This window comes from Carcharhinus amblyrhynchos, chromosome 14, assembly GCF_965287045.1.
Source record: "Carcharhinus amblyrhynchos chromosome 14, sCarAmb.v2.hapA, whole genome shotgun sequence".
NCBI classification, from domain to species: domain Eukaryota; kingdom Metazoa; phylum Chordata; class Chondrichthyes; order Carcharhiniformes; family Carcharhinidae; genus Carcharhinus; species Carcharhinus amblyrhynchos.
The window spans coordinates 20,002,342-20,024,817 of record NC_137337.1 but is presented as its reverse complement, the minus strand read 5'-3'; the positions used below and the strand labels follow the sequence as shown (position 1 = coordinate 20,024,817).

General features: G+C 40.9%; 1 protein-coding gene across 2 annotated transcripts in view; it reads right to left on the bottom strand.

The window, feature by feature from the left end:
• Nucleotides 1-8,967: 8,967 nt before the first annotated feature.
• prima1 (proline rich membrane anchor 1) overlaps nt 8,968-22,476 on the bottom strand; it is a 57,106-nt gene continuing 43,597 nt past the window's right edge. For both annotated transcript variants that reach the window (XM_080202358.1, XM_080202359.1), the window contains exon 5: nt 8,968-13,674. In XM_080202358.1, the coding sequence (XP_080058484.1) occupies nt 13,575-13,674 (100 nt within the window). In that variant the 3' untranslated portion in view covers nt 8,968-13,574. The remainder of the gene's footprint in view (nt 13,675-22,476) is intronic.

Genomic DNA, 22,476 nt, shown 5'->3' with positions numbered 1-22,476 from the left:
ATTCATTCTTCCACCCTGAGAAAAAGCTTCTGACTATCCATTCTGTCCATGCCATGCATAATCTTGTAGACTTCTATCGGGTCACTCCCAGTGAGAGCAAACCATGTTTCTCAAGTCACTCCTCAACCTCTGTCATCCCAGTGAGAGCAAACCAAGTTTCTCCAACCTTTCCTCATAGCTAATGTCCTCCATACCAGGCAACATCTGGGTAAATCTTTTCTGTACCTTCTCCAAAGCCTCTGCATCCTTTTGACAGTGTGGCAACCAGAATTAAACACTATATTTTAAGTGTGACCTGACTAAGCTTCTATAAAGTTGTAACATGACTTGCCAATTTTTAAACTCAATGTTCCAGCCAATGAAGGCAAGCACGCTGTATGCCTCCTTCTCCGCCTGTGTTGGCACTTCCAGTGACTTGTGGCACATTTCCCATGTTTGAAACAATACAGAAAAGAGAACTAGTTTAATGCAATTGTCAACCCTGGAGAACCATCAAAAAGATGATTGCACCTTCATTCACAAGCAAGTTGTATTCGTGTCGAAGGATCTGTCTCGGGCTTCTCCACGATCCTCCCACAACACATGGGCCTAACTCTCATTTGTCTGATCAGAATTTCAACCTGGCTGTTATCCATTGTGTTTGATCCACATTCTGAAATTTGTTGTGTTTGATCCAAATTCTTGTGAAGTAAAATCCTCCTAATGTTCAATGTGGAGGATGCAAAGGCTGAGTTGTAATGATCAGGGTTTAAATATTCACGGCACAGCTGGTGCATCTTGGCAGCGCATTTTGAAATGCCCTAATTACTCCTCTGCTCAGCGATAATCTAGGTATTTTACTGAAGGGTTTGCTTCATCTGACAATAGCCAATTACTACCAAAAACTAATGGGGAAGACTATAATTTTAATTAACATACGATGAGGTGAGTTCCAAGCTCATGCAGTGCCCCAAGCAGTTTACTTTGCTGTCCGTTCTATCGGCAGTTTCTGGATTTTGTATGCAACATTAAAAAGTAGAATAATTGGTTGATATCAAGTATTTTGAAGAACAAAGTTGTGGGGGGGGTGGGGGGGTGCTATGTGACCCATTACACTTGAGCTGGTTCTCCAAAAGAGGAATCTACCCAAGCCCATACAATTCCCTTTCCCTAAGCTTTAAAACCTGTAACATTTTGTTCCAAGAACATTGATCCATTTCTCTTTGAAGAGTTATTGCTCAATCTGTTTTCACTGCTGTTTCTGGCAAGATATTCCATGTCCTCAGAACACTCTACTGCAAGTGGAAACTCCCACTGTCCCCTTTCATTCTTTTGCCATTGAGCTTTGGTGTATGCCTTCTCGTTATTGATTCACTGATAGCTGGAAATACTTTTCATCGGCGCATCAAAGGGATCCAGGTGTCATAGAAACCACAGAAGCCATAGAAACCCTTCAGTGCAGAAGGAGGTCATTTGGCCCATCAAGTCTGCACAGACCACAATCCCACCCCAGGCCCCATCCCCACAACCCCACACATTTACCCTGCAAATCCCTGTAACCTACACATCCCGCAACACTAAGGGGCAATTTAGTATAGCCAAACAACTTAACCCGCACATTATTGGACTGTTATTGTTATATATAATAAATATATAATTTATATGCTATATATTATTCATATTGGAATGAATCTCTAGCCTGCCAATGCGCTTGGGTTCAAGATAGATCATTAGCCTTAACTTTAAATGAATTGCACCATAAAGAACTATGTTAAATAATTGATACTTTAAACAGTCCTTTGCAATACCACTGCAAAGGATAGTAAAGTTTTACTTTACAAAAAACCCGGCTTGGAGGTTTTCTCCAAGTTCTTTCAAAGTTCACATCAGTGTGAACTGAGGTTTCTGTACATTTGTGTTGGAAAGGTAATTTAGTCACATCACAGAATCACAGAATTCTACAGTATAGAAGAGGCCCTTCAGCCCATCAAGTCTGCATTGATGCATGAACGGCCCTGTATTGCCCACCTAATCCCACCTTGCCCATAGCCTTGAATGTTATGGTACTTTTCTTAGCTTTTAAGATACTCTTTAAAGGAGGTGAGGCATCCTATCTCCACCACTCTCCCAGGCAGTGCGTTCCAGACCATCACCATCCATTGAGTAAAAAGAATTTTCCTCAAATCCCCCCTAAACCTCCTACCCCTCCCTTGTATCCCCTTATAACTGATCCTAAGTGGACCATCTGCTCCTTATCCACCCTGCCCATGCCCCTCATAATCTTGAACACCTCAATCAGGTCGCCTCAATCTTCTCTGCTCCAGAGGAAACAACCCAAGCCTAACTAATCTCTCTTTATAACTTAAATGTTCCACCCCAGGCAGCATCCTGGTGAACCTCCTCTGCACCCCCTCCAGTGTGTTCACATCCTTCCTATAATGTGGCAACCATAACTGCACACAGTACTCTAGCTGTGGCCTCACCCAAGCTCTACACAATTCCATCATGGCCTCTCTGCTTTAGTAATCAATATCCCGATTGATAAAGGCAAGCATTTTATTACATTTTACAATTATTCAGTGGATTCATTTCATAACCTTAATTTGGATCTCTGGTCCGCAGAGAATTTCAAATTTTTGAATTTGCTTAAAAATAAAATCCACATACAAGAAGATTTCATCTTCGCAACTCCAGGCAAAAGTAAAGTGGTTTTATTTTTAAATTCATGTCTTAGAAACAGCATGAGAATGTGCTGATTCAGCCCCACCAGAATGTGAGGAAAATAGATCCAGGCAGCTGAAGGCACAGTCAGCAATTGTGAAGCAATTAAAATCGGGAATGCCCAAGAGACCAGAATTAGATGAACGCATACATTCAAGAGGGTTTGGGACTGGAGGAGATTATAGAGAGAGTGAGAATTGAGGCCACGGAGGGATTCGAAAATAAGGATGAGAATGTTAAAGTCCAGGAGTAAATTAAGCACGAACTGGTGTTGGCCAATGAACAAAGGGGTGATAGGAGAATGGAACTTGGGAGCCAACTGTGAAGCAACAACTTAGATCTGTTTATTTGTAAATAAAGCTCTAATACAACAGCAGTTTGCATCGGTAAAGTGACTTTAACACAATGGAAAATCCATAGCTGCTTCACAGGAGTAGTATAAAGAAAAAATTGATGCCAAGGGTGGAATTTTGATACATTGACCAAATGTTTTCAGAGGTCATGGACTGCAAAAAGTCTCTGTGATCTCTTTGATATGGAATGTGCATGTGTGTACCATAAGCCAGAAGAAGTCAACACATGCTGCCATGCATACAGGAAAGTCATATTAGAGTTGTGTAAATCTGTGGTGAGGCCACAGCTGGAGTACTTGTGCAGTTCTGGTCACCACATTATCGGAAGGATGTGATTGCTCTGGAGGGGGTGCAGAGGAGATTCACCAGGATGCTGCCTGGGATGGAAATTTTAAATTATGAAGAGAGGTTGGATAGACTTGGGTTGTTTTCATTGGAGCAGAGAAGACTAAGGGGTGACCTGATTGAGGTGTACAAGATTATGAGGGACATGGATAGAGTGGATAAGGAATAGTTGAAGGGTCAAGTCATGAGGGGACATAGGTTCAAGGTTTGGGGGGATATGAGGAAAACATTTTTTACCCAGAGGGTGGTGACAGTCTGGAACGTGCTGCCTGGGAGGCTGGTAGAGGCTGGTTCTTCACATCCATTAAAAAGAACCTGGATGAGCACTTGGGACATCATAACATTCAGGGCTACACGTCAAGATGGGTAGATGGGATTAGGTGGGAGTGCAGGTGTTTGTTATGTGTTGGTGCAGACTCAATAGGCTGAAAAGCCTCTTTCGTGCTGTATGATTTCTACGACATACCGTTAAGAAACTGCCTTCATATTTTAAAGCAATAGGTCACCAGACACTAACGCCAGAATTCTATCGCCTCACTCGCCACGGAAACCTGGGAATTTCCAGTTTCGCTTGAGGAGGCTTTAAAATCCCGCTCTTAGAGTCCGATTCTCTTATTTTGAGAGTAAGTTCTGTGGAGGGGGTGGAAATGCGGAGTGTTTCTCACTGTGGAGGCTGGAGGGAAAACACATCAAATCTTATGATCCTCAACCCCATTAACTATGCATCCTGGTGTTTTACGCCACATTGCATGGTGGGCCAGGCCTAGACAGCACATAGCCTGCCATCATGTCTGTGTGCCCTACTGGGAGGGAACCATCTTCACTGACCCACTGTTGAAAAAAAAAGGTGGACCTTCTGACAATGAAGATGGATTTCCAGGAATATTCTGAGGCTGGAAGATGGACATCCGCCAGGACACTGAATCCGGAATGTCTATCTGCAAATGCTGTGATATGCCAGAGTGGGTAGCCTCCATCCTGAACTTCAGAGGCAGCTCCAGGCATTGTTTAGATGGGTCCCAACATCTGCACACCACATTGCACAATGTGTTTCACACTGGTGTGTTTCCTCACTGGCATCAAGGAGAATCTGGCATGGGGGGCGGGGTTGGTCAAGCCTTCATCGACATTCCATCTGAGGCTCACACTGTACTCTGGCAGATTTTCCAGCGTGCCATGGTGGGCACCAGAAGAAGATCTTGTTGTAAATTCACACCAGCATGAAACCGGTTTCTGGACCTCTCGCCATGCCTGCCATCGAACTTGCCAGTTCGGGCTTGGGCAAATTCCACCCCAAGTCACATGAGGTGATATTAGGACAGATGACCAAACATTTTATTGAAAAGGAGCATCTTACGGAATGAAAGAAACACAGGCAAGAAGCGTGGCCTCAGAAGAGCCATTTGAAATCAGTTCTGAAGTCAAACATACCCCATTTCATTAAGATGCTCACTCATAGTGTGGGAATCTTATTTTTATGGGGGAGGCCTAAATGGTCTTGGAGGATGAATAAGATCTGCTTAAGTTCATGATCCGAAATTATTTAAATCCCCAACCCTGTAAACATGAAAGTAATTAGGCTGCGGCTTTCAATTAGAGTGAAAGAGCAGACATCCACTGCTGAGGTGAGTTGTTTGACAGACCACCTGATGTGGCTTTGAAAAAACTATCAGCCATTTTCTCCTGCAATTTCAGTAGCCTTTATTGTTGAAATTCCCTAAGGACTATTAGTAGCATGAATGCTTGACTAACTTTCAATAACTCAAAAAAACACATCTCAGTAGGGGCCAGAGTTCACTTTTTAATTGACAGTTTTAAGAGATTTTTCAAGGATCAGCCTGTGGTAACTGAATAGATGTTCATGCCTTTTTACAACATTTGGTCACGTGAGAAGATTTAAATTTTTTGAATGGGTTTCGTGAATGGGAGTTTTTCTTTCACATCAAATTTACATGAATGAGATCTCTCTAAGTTTCTCAGACGTTTATTTGTTTTCTTCTTCATGTAGCTCCTTACTGGGTGAGTATAGGAGTTTGGGGATGGGGGCGTGGAGGTGACGTAGGGGTATGAAGGGCATGGAGGTGGCACGGAGTCAGTGTGGAAGTGAGGGGTAAGGTCAAGAGGGCCTAACTACCTGTGATACAACTGGGCCTAAATCCTTGAGAAACAATTGAGCCTCCAAGTCAGCCTGCCTCGGCACTTATCTGCCTCTGTGGCCACCTCCAGACTGCCTCCAGAGGTGCCAGGCTTGTCCTGTCTTCCTGGAATGAAAATAAGGCATGTGGGAGCCCTTTTAAAGGAGACAGGACTGCTGCTCGATTAATTTCCTGATGCAAACTCCACACCTTGGTGGCCAAAATCTGGCCTACAACCTTCAATTTGCATTTGTTTGGTTGGACAAAATATGTTTTTTGGTATAACTTAGCAATGGTGGCGAGGTTAAGAGAGGTTGTGGTGAAGTTAGTATGAAGTCATTAGCATGCATATGAAAACTAACCATGTACAGTTAATACTGCAGTTGTACTGTACTCAGCTTCCACTAAGAACACATCACAAAACATTATAAACTCTTGCATTTGTCTAATTTATTAAATAGGGAATATCAAATCAATTCCAATAAGGCAGATAATCCAGCCTTTAATAAAAATCTTAATGGCAGAGTCTCAACTAATCACATAAGATTCACTTTTCCTTCTGGCTCAGACACAAGTCCATAGTTTAGTATTACATAAACATATGCATCTTTTCTTTCAGACTATAAAATCCCATGAGCTGAAACTTTTCATCTGTCATCTCAGCAGTGATACTCTCAGGGAGATGGGTCAGTGAACTATAAGCTAATTAATAACCAATGCTATTTCAACTGTTAGACAGACAAGGTTGTCCTTGGGTAACATTTCAAACTTCTGCTGAAAACAGTGTCTGAAGATCACTTGTCACAAGACATTATCATCTCTCCTCTTTGCCTATGGCTCTAAGATAGTGCCATTGTACTGTTGCAAAGAGCTTTTTGTCCTCCTATTCAATCACACTAGACCTCAACACCACCACCAGTGCTCGTTTTACTGGGATCAGCCACATCTTGCATCCTCGCCAATCTGCAATGCAGGAAACCTGGGAAAGAGTCAAAGAAAATTAGGGCATATGTTTTGAAGACCTTAGACATTTACCAAAACTTATTTCTTGGAATTTGTCAAGGACAGCATTTTTTAGCTTTATGAAATCACAAATTGGGTGGCAATTTTTGGTAACGTCAGATGGAGAGTAATACGGGAGGTTGCCATCATAAATGCTTTGTTTTTGCATGAGCTGTGCTGGAACAGTATCTTGCCAAGAGATTCCCTATTGAAATACTTAAAATATGTGGAACTATGTGATGCCTACTTGGTAGAACTAAAATCACCAGAAAATGGAGTTAGGTCATAGCTCTGGCATAATCTCATTGAATGGTAGAATAGCTTCCAAAGGCATAATGGCTGACTATGTTCCTTTGTTCCTAAAATGTTTAGGGCTTTAATATTTGATGATTATATATTTATTTATTTATTGCCAAACAACCTCTCTGGCACTGAAAACTAACTTTTACAAGTTTGGAGCTCATTCCTTCTATTTTAATTATGTTAGAGGTTTCATCTTTTTCTTTCTGTTTTTCTTGTCATACTCTTTCCTAATCCCAGCTTTCTTTCCCTAAATGTTATTTCATTTTTTGGACCTAATTTGACGCCAAACTAAATATTTTAGCTGATACTTCCTGATTTAGACAGAGCTGCTCAATTAACAGTTTCTCAATCTGATTGGGAAAGGAGATATACACAGTTGCTTGTCCTGTTCACATACATCTCATAAGCTCCATAAAGGACCACCGGACGATTTTAGCTATCTTACCGCAAATAAGCCCTGGTACAAAATCCCATTGAAAATGTGTGCAGGGAAGGACAAGTGTAATGAACTGATGGCTCCACTCATTTGCAGTTCAGAGCATGCACGTGGCTCTTACATGAGAGCAGGGTATCTAGTCACGCTAGGAAACATCAGTGGCACCCATGTGACTCTGCTGACACCACACTTCTATGTGGAGATGTACCAGAACCACAAAGAGTTCCACTTCATATATCTGCAGTTGGTGTGTGACCATGCAGAGAGCATCGTGTTAGTGCTAGCCCACTATCTTTTGGTCTTGCATCAGCATGGCAAACTAAAGAGTGGTTACTCGGTAACAAGTGCTACCCACTCTACACGTGGCTTGTGACTCCCCTCTGCTCCTCAACCACACATGGATAGCGTGTGCACAACAAAAAGTCACGAGGTGAGATGATCCGGAATGTCATGAAGCAAACTGTCAATGTTCTAAAACAGTGGTTCAGTTGTCTGACTGCTCAGGGATCCTTACGATACTTGCTGAAGCAAGTCTCCAAATTCATGGTGGCTGGTTATGTTCTTGCCACTCGGCCTTCGATTAAAACCTCAGGAAGAGGAAGAGGAGGGAGAAATGAAAGGCTAGAGGCATTCAAACATATTAGCTTTGAACAGGCTGTCCATCAGTGGCTAATTGGCTCCCGGCTCCTGCAAATACAGCCCCACAACACTGATGCTTCACAATTTCCTGCTTTTTCATCTCCTTGCAACGGGACATCCCATTGTCCTCTTTGCCAAAATCTTGAAATAAGAAAAAAACTATTCTGTCGCAACGTTGAGGAAAATGTTTTTCACCCAGAGGATGGTGGAAATTTGGAGTGCGTTGCCCGAGGGGGTAGTGGAGGCAGGTACTCTTGCAATGTTTAAGAAGCATCTGGACGACACCTAAATTGCCAAGGCATAGCAGGCTATGGACCAAGTGTTGGTAAATGGAATTAGTATAGATCGGTGTTTGATGATTGGCATAGCCATGGTGGGCTGGAAGGCCCATATGACACTGTGACTCTTATCGAACAGCACTACTATAATGCACCTCAAATTGAACTAGTCACCCTTGTGCTTGCCCTTTGTGCCAATGCCAGGTTTATGCAATGATAGGTTGGTGGCTGCAGCAGGCTGGTGTAATTTTCACTAGGGAAGAATACAGATGGCCTGGCCTTGCAGGATGACCCACAAGTAGCTCTGGGCCTTGAGACTTTGGACTGCACCACCTCAATATTGGGCTGGATGACTGAGAGGCAATGACAGCAACAGTAGTGGAATGGCAGTAGTGGGGGCGCTAGTGGGGTGGGGGGGGGGGCCTTCGGCAGGACCAGTGGAAGGAACCATAAAATCCCACCCTCAGTGTCAACAAGAGCTCATTCTTGCTTGTTAAGTCATAAGAACATAAGAACATCTTATACGTCTCAATGAGATCTCCTCTCATTCTTCTGAACTCTAACGAGTACAAGCCCAGTTTATTCAGCCTCTCCTCATAGCTCAACCCCCTCAACTCCGGTATCAGCCTAGTAAACCTCCTCTGCACTCCCTCCAAGGCCAAAATATCCTTGCGCAGGTGCGGTGCCCAAAAATGCACACAGTACTCCAGTCAAGAAAGACAATAAAAATCTGTTGTGTAAGGACTTGCAGGTGCATTAAAAAGACAATTTTCCTGTTTTAATTTTACATTTTATTGAAAATAAAAAGATCAGTAGGTGCATTATAAATAGATTGATGTACAATACATGTTTAGCATACTGGGTCAGCGTCAAAAAAGCGTATTCTGCAACAACCTATAGTTACTAAAATATACATTAAAGGCTTGTTCTGAAAAGATGACAACAGTAAAGTCAATCTCTAATTCAACTTTTCCACCAAAGTTCATTTTCTATAAAGATAATTCTCCTGTACATATAGTAAATGTACTGAAGGCAAATTTCTGAATCTTAAATATTTACATTCATGCATTAGTTCACACTATTGGTTGTGTCTGCAGTACATTTCAGATTACAATTTCAAATGCACAGATGCTGGGTATATTTTTAAGTTCATATAATCACACAGCTAATGTAACCATATTTTGTTGGATGAATCCGCTCTTGCAAGCAGGATTATGTACGTAGCTAACATTGGATATTTATTGCTAAAAAGAACAAGCTGTATCCAGTAACTCATGTGTACTTGAGCTGGCTGTTTTAAGGCCTGACAAATGAAAACAGTATGATTTAAAATAATGTTACAAGGAAAATGCTGCTGCAGTCCATTATACTTCTTACATTTTATTCTTCAGTCTTTTCTTCATGGGTGAGTTATTCTTATGCAAGGCGTCACCTTTGTACTTTATTGGAATTCAATGGCAAATCCCTACTTTAATCTACTTTTTCAGACATTGGATTTGACTTCAAAAGCAATGTGCCTGCAGTAATCTCATTACGTACTTGACAGGGAACTTCCTATTTCAGATTCTGGCCTAATTTGTTCCCCAAAGCGTTCTTTCACAGAAGTTCATGGTTAAGAAAATGCTTTGAAATGCAGGTAGGAAGGCAAAAAAAACCCTCCAGTGATCCAAATGTTGCAATGGGTTGCGGTGTGGGTGAGGGGGTCAGATCCTAAAGTGGATATAAATTCAGCAAGTCAGATGAAATGCTAGGGATTCTTTTAAAAGGCTGCGTGAGATTTTAAATACATTACTCTTTTAAAAAAAACTGCCTGTCAAGCTTTCATTGTGATTTGTTGCCTGCATTCAAAGAAACATCTGTGACTGAAATACTTTGACACTTGTGACAGTAGCATAGATCTGGAGGAGAAAACAATCATAAAAAATAAACTAGATATCCTTATGAAACTGCCTGTATTACGAGACTGATTTTCAGTTGCTAATTTAGTTTGATTCTTTCACTTTTCATTATCCAGTGTTATCAGTAAAATGTCAATGTTCTTCACACAATATTCTTGTGTGAAAATAGTCCTCCTTTGTACTCCAGATCTGGAGATGAAACAGATCAGTTAACAACAGAAGAATGTACAATAGCAAGTGCTGCAAGTTGATAGAATACTGAGTGTGTTGAATAAAGCAGGAGCAATATGGAGGGTGATGGTAGTGCAGTGGTAATGTCATGGGTCCAATAATGCAGAAGCCTAGGTTAATACTCTGGGGCCACTGGTTCAAATCCCACCACAGCAGCTGATTTAATTAACAAAATTTGGAATCAAAAGCAAATCCCTGTAATGGGAACCATTCAATACATCCTCATTTGTGAGGTAGACAGCAACTTGCTGTTTTCACAAAATGAATGGTGAAACAACACAACTCCAACATTAACTTTTCAATATTTGAATTGTGTGTGTCCCCCTCCTCTGTAAGTTGTAGCTATGTTAATTAGGCTATTATAGTACCTGGAGGATGCGCAGTGATAATGGGGATATCTCTGATCTCTAGGGAATGCCAATATATACAGTTTAGTAGCTTTCTGCAGATATATAGGCAATTGCCAATAGGGGTTTTTCTAAATTCTAGCCAGGCACTTTACAGCCTTCTGGACTGAATATTGAGTTCAACGGCTTAAAACATGAACTCTCTCCTCTATCTCCACTTATTTTATTTCATGTTCTTTTCACCTTATTCATCCATTTTTATTACTTTATTTTCTTATTTTTGTTTTTGAACTTCTAAAATCTCACTTTCCATCTTGTTTCACCACTCCCACCCCCTCAAAACCTCACTAGGGCCATCTGCTGTATTCCTACACTCTGCACCTTCGTTCTGCCATTTACACACTCCGATCTCTTAATGGACGCTCTTAGCACCATTCTCAGCCTTTATCGTCACCATTTACATTCCCTTTGTCTTTTTGTCTATGCCATTCTTATCGATTACAACAACTCTCCCTCCCCCCCTCCACCCCACAGTATAAACCCCATCCTATTTGTCTTGTCTTCAGCTCTGACGAAGAGTCATTCTGACTTGAAATGTTGGCTCTACTCTCTCTCCACAGATGCTGTCAGACCTGCTGAGATTTTTCATCATTTTCTGTTTTTGTTAATTACAACTTCACTGCATAGGAAAGTCTTTCCTCAGTGGCTGGAATTTTCCAGCCCTGCTGGATTGACTTTCACCAGGACTAGAAAGTCCAGGCAGTGGCATGAATGAGAGCAGAATTGGAGCATTTGTTTCAAATTAAGAAACCTGGTCAAACAGCCCCTTTCAAGGCTGAAAAGACCAGAGGTCAAATTCAACTTCCAGTGCTGAGTTACCACAAGAGATGGGAACTAAGGCGTGCAATGTATAGTTTTGTCGGCCATATGCAAGATCAATCAATTTGGATGTCACAAAGATTGAGCAGTGGGTTCAGGACAGTCTAGCCTAGATGTCAAAAGGATTCTAGGAGGAATGTTGACACTGTTCAAAGCTTTTGCATTGTTTTTAATTTTATACATGGACTTCAATCATAGCCACAAGGCATCAAAATCAATTTCTGCTCATTTTTTAATCACCTGTAATTAAAGTACACTGGTTGGCTACTGAGTGTTGATGCAAATCAACATTTGTTGGATACTTTGATAAAATACTCATTGCGCAAGGTCGCTTCACTGTTTAGGAATTGACAGGAACAGAAGTATACAAATTAAAGGACTAGATTATAAACCTACATGCTTCTAAAAGCTTTGGGGAGAGTTTGGAAGTATGCAATTGGAGGGAGTTGATCCCTGAACCTGCGCCACGCTGATCATTTCTACATTCGGTCTATATACATTCTCACTTGTGCATGCAGTCAATTTGATCATGTAATAAATGGCCATTGTTCTATGTGTATCAATCCTAAACTTAAAAGGAATAACTCAAGAACTTTATGGATAAGATTTGGGTAGTTTAACCCATTATTAATTGCGTTCAGCAGTTACTACAGAACATAATTATTTGCTGTTCATTAGAGAGGAATGAAATGTGGCTTTAGTATGAGAGAACACCGTAACGCCAGAGATGTATTTATGTCACATCTTCAGTAACTTGGAGCCTTTTTTACACTGGACCACATTTGCTTTTGAAGTCAATTTGTTTCATATTAAAAGCATATATGCGAAAGGCAACACGCACAAATCTTTCCAATTTCTTTCATTAAAAAAGAACTCAAATGAGCCATTTGCAAAATGCAGACTGATTAAAAAGTAGAAGGATGTGTCCTTCAAGAATTGGAAGTAATCTTCAAAGTTCAAAGGAAAAGAAATATTCATGTAAACAAAGATCCAGAAGTGAAAAGCATCAACACAAATAATGCAAGACTTAAGGAAATGTGGATGAGAAATCTACCCTGACTGACCTTGTTCTGCCACTGATGAATATTGCCAAATGTTTGTTACAAAACATCATGTTCAAAGTTCTACAAATCATTATACAGTACATGTCTGATTATAGAAAATAAATGCTTCCAAGTTCAGTTGAAGTAAAAACCACTTGATTTGGTCTAGAATAAAAGAAATTTAATGTTTTACCAAGCTTGTGACTACTGACAGCCATCTTTGTTGTGATTTAATGTAAGCAACCTGGGATAAAACCTGCCAGTGTAAAAAAGGCTTTACCAACAAAGTCAAACTATGATGGGCTGATGAAGTTTATAAAGCACCTATTTTCAAAATGATGCACAAAACTTTCCTGGCTATATTTTCTGAAAAGAATGAGCACATTCCAATGAGAGATGTCTTCAGATAAAGGAAATTGCATAGTCAGTCAGACTGCAAATGCATTTTGTGTAATGGACGACAATGCTCTTTGTTGGTTCATTGGTTTTATGGAGGCAATCTTCTCCCTTTTCACTGTAACCTGTTTTATTGTGGAGACACCGGGTCCTGCAGGTAAAGGCTTCAACGAGACCACCTCCGGTTGCAACTGAATACAGCAAGTTAAAACTATTCTAGTGGATGGCAGTTGTTGTAGAGAGAGAGTTTATAGATTGTTTGCAAGAACCAGCTGAGATTCACCCAGGATTGAGGCATCTTTGAGGTTGTTGCTTTCAACGGAAGCCGCAAGCAGTGATTATGCCTTTGTGAGGTTATGTCTCACATTGATTAATTTGATTGGCAGGCTTATCCTTCGCCTCACAGCCAACGTGATTGAAGAGAAGTCTGTTTCTCTGCTTGGAATAACTGATGTGTTCACTTTTGGTCTTGAAATGAAGTCCTTATCTTCAGAACACCTTTTCAACCTTTGCACACAGCACATTGTGTGTGCATTTTGAACTAGACACTCTCCTGTCTTGCAACAATCTTGTGTTAGCTTTTTTTAGGCTAAATGATTGCACTATTTGTGTCTGGCATTTTGTCATTTTGGGAGGTCATTGCATATTCAGCTCGACTTGTCCCATTCTCCTCTTTCCGCATCGGCTTCCTGATTCCAGTTGGGGAAGGACAGTTAAATGTAATGAAAAACAAAGCAGAGAAAAAAATTTGTTAGTACTTACTAATCACGTACATTTTATATGTTTTTGATAAAGGAGCAGTGTTAAATGGGAGTTAAATGGGGAACTGAAAGTTAAGCAATGTTTGGTTAACCATTAAGATTAGTCTGAGCGCTTGATGAAATATCACACATTCACTTCCATCTTTATCACTACATTTCTACAACTACAGAAATGTCTTCAAGTGTTTAACTTAAGGATGCCCCATGCATCCAGCATGCTTATTGGGCTGCCTCTACAAAAATAGAGGACCAGAAATTCAAGGGCAGCATGCCCAGGATTTCCCAATGTTCACTCCTGAAGAGACTGTGCACTGGAAGACTGCACCTGTAAAAGCTGCCCTTATGCCTTACCTGTTAAAGCATACAAAGCAAATAGTTTTCTTCACAGAAGCTGACAAATGGCTTAAAATTCTTTTAACAAAACATATTTTGGGTTTCTGAAGAATCTGCAGCATTAATTTCATAATCGTTATAAAATGAGCACATTGTTTTCAAAGTTCACTAACTGTAAAATGGCCAACTGGCTTGTTCAAGTTTCATGATTTTTTACTTACGTTCCGAAACCTGTTATAACTGATCCAACAATAATTAATTCAAAAAGACACTCACCTAAACAGAAAGCTATTATTCTCAGAACCAGCTACATAAGAGAAAGCTATTTAGGACCTGAAAATAGTTTAACTAATTTTTAATAATTCCACACTTCTGAGAATGTGTCTTAATATGTCATACACTTCCTGTGCTAAAAAAATCTTTCAGTCATTAATACAACACGAAAGCTCTGCATGCCAGATTTGCTAAGTGCATTCATAAAAATGGTTATTCCATGGAGCCTTAAGTAAAGAGAAAGTGCACCAATTAATTTATTCAGACTGCTGGAGCCATTGACACGGTTTACATTTCCTGCTGCCTTGGAAAGGCAGCCAACATAATCAAGGACCCCACGCAACCCAGATGTACTCTCTTCCACCTTCTGCCATCGGGGAAAAAGATACAAAAGTCTGTAATCATGTACCAACTGACTCAAGAACAGCTTCTTCACTGCTGCCATCAAACTCTTGAAATCGACCTACCGTATATTAAGTTGATCTTTCCCTACACCTTCTCTATAACTGCAACACTATATTTTGCACCCCCTCCTTTCCTTCTCCCCTATGTACGCTATGAATGGTAAGTTGTACAGTGCGCAAGAAACAATACTTTTCACTGTATCCCAATACATGTGACAATGACAAATCAAATCATATCAGCTCCATTGCTATGGAAATTCTTCAGCCTGAAGTGTACCATTTTACTATATCAGTATAGACAAGTTGATTCAAATAGGAATGGAATTTTCATCCAGTCAGAACAGATCTAGTGACTGCAAAATTGGTTAAATACAAGCATGAAAGTTTACCACAACTATCTAGTAGAAATGCTATTCAAAGTTCTGGCCACCAATTCCATGTACATGACCACAAATTCCAACAGGAAGACATAAAGGACCTTGCCAAATTCTAAAATAAAAAAATGTTACATGTTGTAACAAAAATATACTCTACAGGTAGAAAAGCACGATGTTCCATTTCAGACATAGGGCGGAATTCTCCCATCCTGCCCGCCAAAGTAATCGTAGCGGGCGGGACACGGACCATGCAAAGGTCATGCAAAACATCTAGGGCAAAGAAACCCACTTGGTTGGTGCTTTATTCATCACCGTAAAGAATAATCCCCCCCTACCAGTGGTATTTTATTCACAACAAGTGGCTATGGTGAAAGAATCAATCAGGATTGGTCTTTAGGTTTGGCCCAATTTATTGTAAGACACTTCCTCAGTCCTGGTAACCTACAAGAAGTTCTCTACTCAAAATGTTGCAGTTGTCCCGCTTTTAGGACAATCAATGTCACATGTTTATCTATCAACCCCCTTAATTAAGCAATTGCCATACACTGTGATTAATAGTACATTGACAATGAGGCGGGATCTCATAGAGGCTTATAAAATTCTAACAGGACCAGACAGGATAGATGCAGGAAGAATGATCCCAATGGTGGAGGTGTGCAGAACCGGAAGTCACAGTCTGAGGATACAGGGTAGATCATTTAGGGTGGAGGTGAGGAGACATTTCTTCACCCAAAGAGCGGGGAGCTTGTGGAATTCATTACCACAGAAAGTAGTTGATGTCAAAACAGTAAATGTATTCAAGAGGTGGCTAGGTATAGCACTTTGGGGTGAACGGGATCAAAGGTTATGGGGAGAAAGCAGAATTGGGCTATTGAGTTGGATGATCGCGATGAATGGCTGAGCAGGCTTGAAGGGCCGAACGGCCTCCTCCTGCTCCTATCTTTTATGTTTCTATGATGTACCAACTAATGAAAGTCTGCGACTCTCCAAGTTCAACAGTTGGATTCTCCAATCCAACAATCTCTACCACTTAGAAGAACAAGAGTAGTAGATGCACGGGACCACCAAACCTCCAAGTCGCACATTAGCCTTACATGAAGCCACATGAGTAAGATCCTGAGACTTCCTATCTCACAGCGCTATGAAAGCACCTTCACCACGCAGACAGCAGTGGTTCGAGAACACTGGTCACAACCGCCATTTCAAGGGGAAATTAGGTTTGGGTAACAAGTGGTATTCACAGTCCATGACCAAAGTTAAAATTTCCACAGTCATACTGGAATCACTGAAATATCAGCTAAGCGGGGGGCTACGGAAAGCAGCAATTATAAGCATGTCAAATAAAAAATGGTAAATCATTACAAAAAAACACTTGCATGTCATTGAGCTTAAGGCAGAACTCAAGTGTATTTTTTCAGGTTATGACACTGTCGGGGAGGTCACTTCACCAATAACGTGCACTGGGGTCTTTCCAGTGAGTTTGCCACTGGGCTCACGCCACAGCCGGCACAGTGAGTTCATGCTGCCGTTTATGGAAAAGGTCAATTTGCGTTAATCCTACAAGGGGACCATCAGTCACCTCCACTTTGTGGCTGAACAGGCCATGAAAGCAGATCCAAAAGGATCTTAGCTTCTCCCTCGGCAAGCAGCAAGTCTTTCTTGCAAAGCCAGCAGCATTATAAGCTATTTTAATTGGCATTGTCCATTGTTATGGTTGTCTTTTGCTGCAGCATATTGATATGCCACCTAAAAGTGATCTAAACTTAGAGCTACTTACCACTTAAGTCAGTCCAGAGTAATCATGACTATGCCGTTTACAGTGTACTTAAAGCATTATGGGGTGGTGAAGTAGTATTGTGGTTATGTTGTTGGACTTGGCATCCAGAGAAAGAGTTCAAATCCCGCTGTGCAATTGGGGAATCTGAATTCAATTAATACAATCTGGAACTATTCAGTCTGCAGCAGTATTGGTGAATGTGAATTATTGTAAAACCACCAGCTGGTTCACTAATGTCTTTACAGGAAGGAAATCGGATGTTCTTGTCCAGTCTGGCCTGTGTGTGGTTCCAATGTGGTTGACTTTCAACTCACCTTTGAGAGTAAGATACCCAGCTGTATTCAAGGACAATTAAGGATGGGCAGTAAATGCTAACCGGCAATGCTCATATCTCATGAATGAATATTAAAAAAGCATGCTCCTTTGACCATGCAATCTAACATGGTAATTTTCACTCTCCATTAACAGGCACAGAAAGCAGATCAGTTAATTAATTCGCAAAGTATAATTGTTTCTGTTGCGCTATTAGACTAATGGATTCAGTTTACTAGTAAATCCCAGCTGGTGGAGATTTGCAGCATTAACATTGATACAGGCTGTTGTTTCTTACAGTTTACTCTTGTCAGAGCACTGTTGAAAGCTGGCTGTAGCAAACCTTGCCTCTGCACATTATTTTTGTAATAGCTGCTTTTATAGCTGTGTTGTAACTTACGACCCTAGCTTTAATCAGTGTGGAGCAAGGTTTCCTCTGGTTGTGTTAAAGACATTCTAATCATCTCCAGCAAATCTATGGCCATTTTCTACAAATCTCTAAAGTCTCCAAAAGCATAACACTTCAATTGCCAATTATTTTAAATCTGTGCACTCTTGTTCTCAATCCTTTCATGAGTGGGAACAATTTCTTCCTTTCCACTCTACCTAGACTCTTCGCGCTTTTGAGTACCTTTACAAAATCTTCTCCTAGCTTTCTCTTCTCCAAGGAAAGCAGTCCTAACTTTTCCAATTTATTTTTATAACTGAAGTTCTTAATCCCTGCAGGCATTCTCATGAATCTTTTCTTGTTTTTAACATTTATTCGTGGGACATGGGCATTACTGTCTAGCTAGCATTTATCACCCATCCCTAATTGTCCTTGAGAAGGTGGTGGTGAGCTGCTGTCTTGAATCGCTGAAGTCTGTGTGCTCTGGATTCTCCCACAACTCCTTTAGGGAGGGAATGCCAGGATTTTGACCCAACGACTGCAAAGGAATGGTGATATGTTTCCAAGTAAGGATGGTGAGTGGCTTGGCGGGGAACTTGGAGGTGGTGGTGTTCCCATATATCTGCTTCCCTTGTCCTTTGAGATGGAAGTGGTCATGTATTTGGAAGGTACTGTCTAAGGATCTTTGGTGAATTGCTGCAGCGCATCTTGTAGATAGTCACTGCTGCTACTGAGTGTCGGTGGTGGAGGGAGTGGATGTTTGTAGATGTGGCGACAATCAAGCGGGCTGCTCTGTCCTGGATGGTGATAAGTTTCTTGAGAGTTGTTGGAGCTGCACCCAGCCAGGCAAGTGGGGAGTATTCCATCACACTCCTGACTTGTGCCTTGTCGCTGGTGGACAGGCTTTGGGGCGTCAGAAGGTGAGTTACTTACCACAGTCTGCATTCTCTCTAATGCATTCACATCTCCCTACAGTGCAATGCCCAGAACTGGTAGGAATACTCCAGCTGAGATCAAAGCAGTGACGGACACAAGTTCAATGTGCCTAGTAATAAAGCCTAGGATATTGTATGTTTTATTAACAACACTCGTAACTTGTCTGCTACCTTCAGTGACTTATGCACATATACACCGAGGTCCTTCTGCCCCTTTAAAGTTGTACCCTTTATTTTATATTATTTCTCAATGTTCTTCCTCCCAAAATGAATCACTTCATGCACAGTGGTATACAGTGGGAGGGAGTTGTCCTGGGAGTCCTCAACATTGATTCTGGACTACATGAAGTCTCATGACATCAGGTGAAACACGGAAAGGAAAATTATTGCTGATTACCATCTACTGCCATTGCCTCTACCAGCCTCAGCTGACGAATTAGTAATCCTTGATGTTGAACACCACTTGCAAGTACCACTGAGGGTGGCAAGGGCACAGAATTCACTCTGACTTCAATGTCCATCACCAACAGTGGCTCACTAGCACTATGACTGGGGCCTAATGGACTGAGCTGGCCAAGTTCTAAAGGACATAGCTGCTAGACTGGCTTTCCAGTGGGTGATAAGGGAACTGTCATGAAGATGCGTTATATAGAATATTACTTTACAACACCATCAGTTTGACATACATGGGTGAAACTGAAATATATTGGATTTGAACCAACGGTTAGGGAGACTGTCACAGGAAGAGAAGACACAACAGCCTAATCATTTCCCCTCCCATCCACCCCCTCTTCCGCATCCTCTCTCATCAAGGTTGAGCTCTTTGTGGTTTGAAAGCCAACTAGAAGATCTCATTTTTGCAAACTGAGAGTTCTTAAAAGAGGATTCCAAATCAGCGCCACTGCCTCCAAGAGAAAAGAGAATCAGCAGGGATTGCAGTGTGATTCCCCAGTACCAACAGCAACCATGGAAAGTGACTCTTCAGCTCTAAACAAGCACCTGGTCAAACTGTGAATAATATTTCTCAACTTTGTTTTTTACTTGGCCAATTTTAAGATCTAATACTCTTCAACTTTTTTTTAAATCTCTGGGTGCATGCTTGGCGAGGGGGGTGGTGAGGGGGGTGGTGTGTGTGTGTTTTTTGCATTAGTGGGAATTTGAATATATTCAATTTGAACTTTTTATTAATAATTTCTGCATCTTTACCTGAAAGGATTCTGAAAATACTTGTTAACTTAAGAAATCTGGCTGGCAGGAGGAGAGGCACATGGTCCAGCTTGTTCTGTGCTTAACACACCACAACTAGAGGATTTCCATGTTAATTTGTGCTCGTGCTACAAGCAGAAGTTGCAAAGAGATAGCAATATGTGAAAAGCAGCAATCTTTCCTCTCAACTTTTGAGTAAAGAAGCTAGCTTTCCCTCAGAAGCTAGCAACAAGCTTCACAGGTACTAAGTGCCCTCTATTAGCTTCCCAAGACGCTATAGTCGGGTTTATGTTGTGTGTATCAGCCTGATTCTCTTTTTGTTTAAAGGCCACTCATTCACTCTCCTTCGAGCACCAATGCGTAATAATCAAATGTGAAACATCTCACTGATTCCTTTCGGAAGCTGAGGTGAATTGTCACACCGGTGCTGCTGTCCACAGATGAGATCATTTAGTGCAGGGCAGATATGGAAGTGAATCCAAAAATTCATTATTACACTCGGTGATAGTTTTATCCACTAATTTAGGGACGGCTCACTTCACTACATATGGGGGAGGGGGGGAAAATTCTCTTATGGAAAGACATCTATGACCTGTAAGAACTTGAGAGCTGTCACAACCAGAATCCCACTGCGGCAGAGCATAAAAATTTGTTAAATACTCTACCACAGCTCGCTAAGATGGAGTCGTGTAATTATTCCAGTTGCCAATAAGGAAATGCTTCAGAAGGACCAAACTTAATGTAATTTTAACTGCCCTGCCTGAGTGACAAGGAAAAAGATTGAAGCATTTGTTTCAAACTGTGAACAGAATCCTTCCATTTGTTACCACTAAGCTCTAAGGTAGGGCATCTGTCAGGAGGACGCAGGAGACTGCCTGCACAGCAGATAGGGTGGCCAACTTATACCTTGTAGCCAAGAAACTTTAATGTAGCCTGGGGTGAAACACACTTCATTAAAGACAAGCAAGAGGTGCAACACTTGAAGCAGCATCCGGCAGAAACGTTCCATATAAATGTGCAAGAAGAAAACAAATTATCAGTCTATCAACTTCCTGTCAAGGTTCCTAACATCAATTATTGTACCATTAACAGAACTAAATGATTTTAATTGAATGGGAAAGGTGAAAGTGACAGCCTAGACTGAGTGCTATGTATTCCCTGGGTAGACAACTATGCTGCGGTAAGAATGTCTGCTGCATTTTACCCCTGAGAAAAATGAATGACAGAAGTGATATTATTGCCAATTAGAAAGTGACAAACACACAAACTGATCATCTCCATCTCACATTTGTTGTCAAAATAAGAGGCGATGAAGTTGACAGAAGTCCAGAGCGAATGTAACTTGACCAGTAATCAATAACCTCTTGTGCTATACCACCGCACTACACACCAGAAATTCAAATCCCTATTCCCTATTCCATGAATGGGACACATAGGAATGGATTATTACCAATTCATCATGGTTTCTAATTAGGAGTTCAGGCATTCATTCTTCGTGCTGGTTAAATAATTAACCAGGCAAGTAAACTCGAATGCAGTTAAGATGCTAAGTGGGGTAAAGCTTGGCAATCCATCATGTGACAACTTAACTTAGATTGTCTTATTAAATGTGCATCACTGTTTTGTCAATCAAAACTGTATATGCTGAAATACGGATTCTATTCCATTTTGTGGGATGTACAATGAACGAGTGTAACACCGTCATATCTACATGTAAAAAAACAGTAAGAATTGTATTTATATAGTATCTTTCGCAATCTCAGAACTGTCTACCTAAAATTGTATTTTTGTAGCATCTTCTGCAACCTCAAAGCAAAAGTGCTTGACAGCCAATGAAGTACTTTTTGACTTGTAGTCAGTGTTGAAACACTGGTTTTAGAATATATTTCTTTTCCAGTATTTATTGAATTCTTTTTTGAGGGTTACTGTTGAAAGTACTTTCACCGCTCTTTCAACAGAAATGTTAACTTATTAAAAATAAATAGGCTGCTTCCTTTATTAGGCACCTACGACTTTCATTTAAATCCGTTAAGTACATTAGTCACTAATATTGTGTGGAATGTTTCAATCCAATTGTGTATTATCCCTCTATAATGTGCGTCTTACAATATTCTTTTACAAAAGATACTTCAGCAATCTTCAAAAGAAACTTAATCCTCAAAACTGTGCAGTGAGGTACAAATGCATAAAGAATTATTGCCACCTAATGCTTTTCTATCTCAGTACATGTTAATCCATTTACTTAGAGTGGGCTTAAGCCCTGAATAAAATAGTGTGGTGAGTAATTTTGGAAGTTGGAATACAACAATGCAGTTAATCTGCAATACTTGTCACATGATGCTGCTAGTCTTTTGGTAATAAGTCAGCTACAGTTAAAATTTTATTGGACCACTTTGCAAAGCTTCACTGCCGTTGGGCTTGAACACAAGTTATTGGTTACAGTGAAGCTTCATAGAATCCCTACATGCAGAAGGAGGCCATTTGGTTCATTAAGCCTGCACTGACAACAATCCCACCCAGGCCCTATCCAGTAACCCCAAGTATTTATCCTGCTAATTCTCCTGATATTAAGGGACAATTTATAATGGCCAATCAATTTAACCTGCACATCTTTGGAGTGTGGGAGGTATCCACAGCACATGGAGGAAACCCACACAGACACGGGGAGAATGTGCAAACTCCACACAGACAACCACCTGAGGCTGGAATTGAACCCGGATCCCTG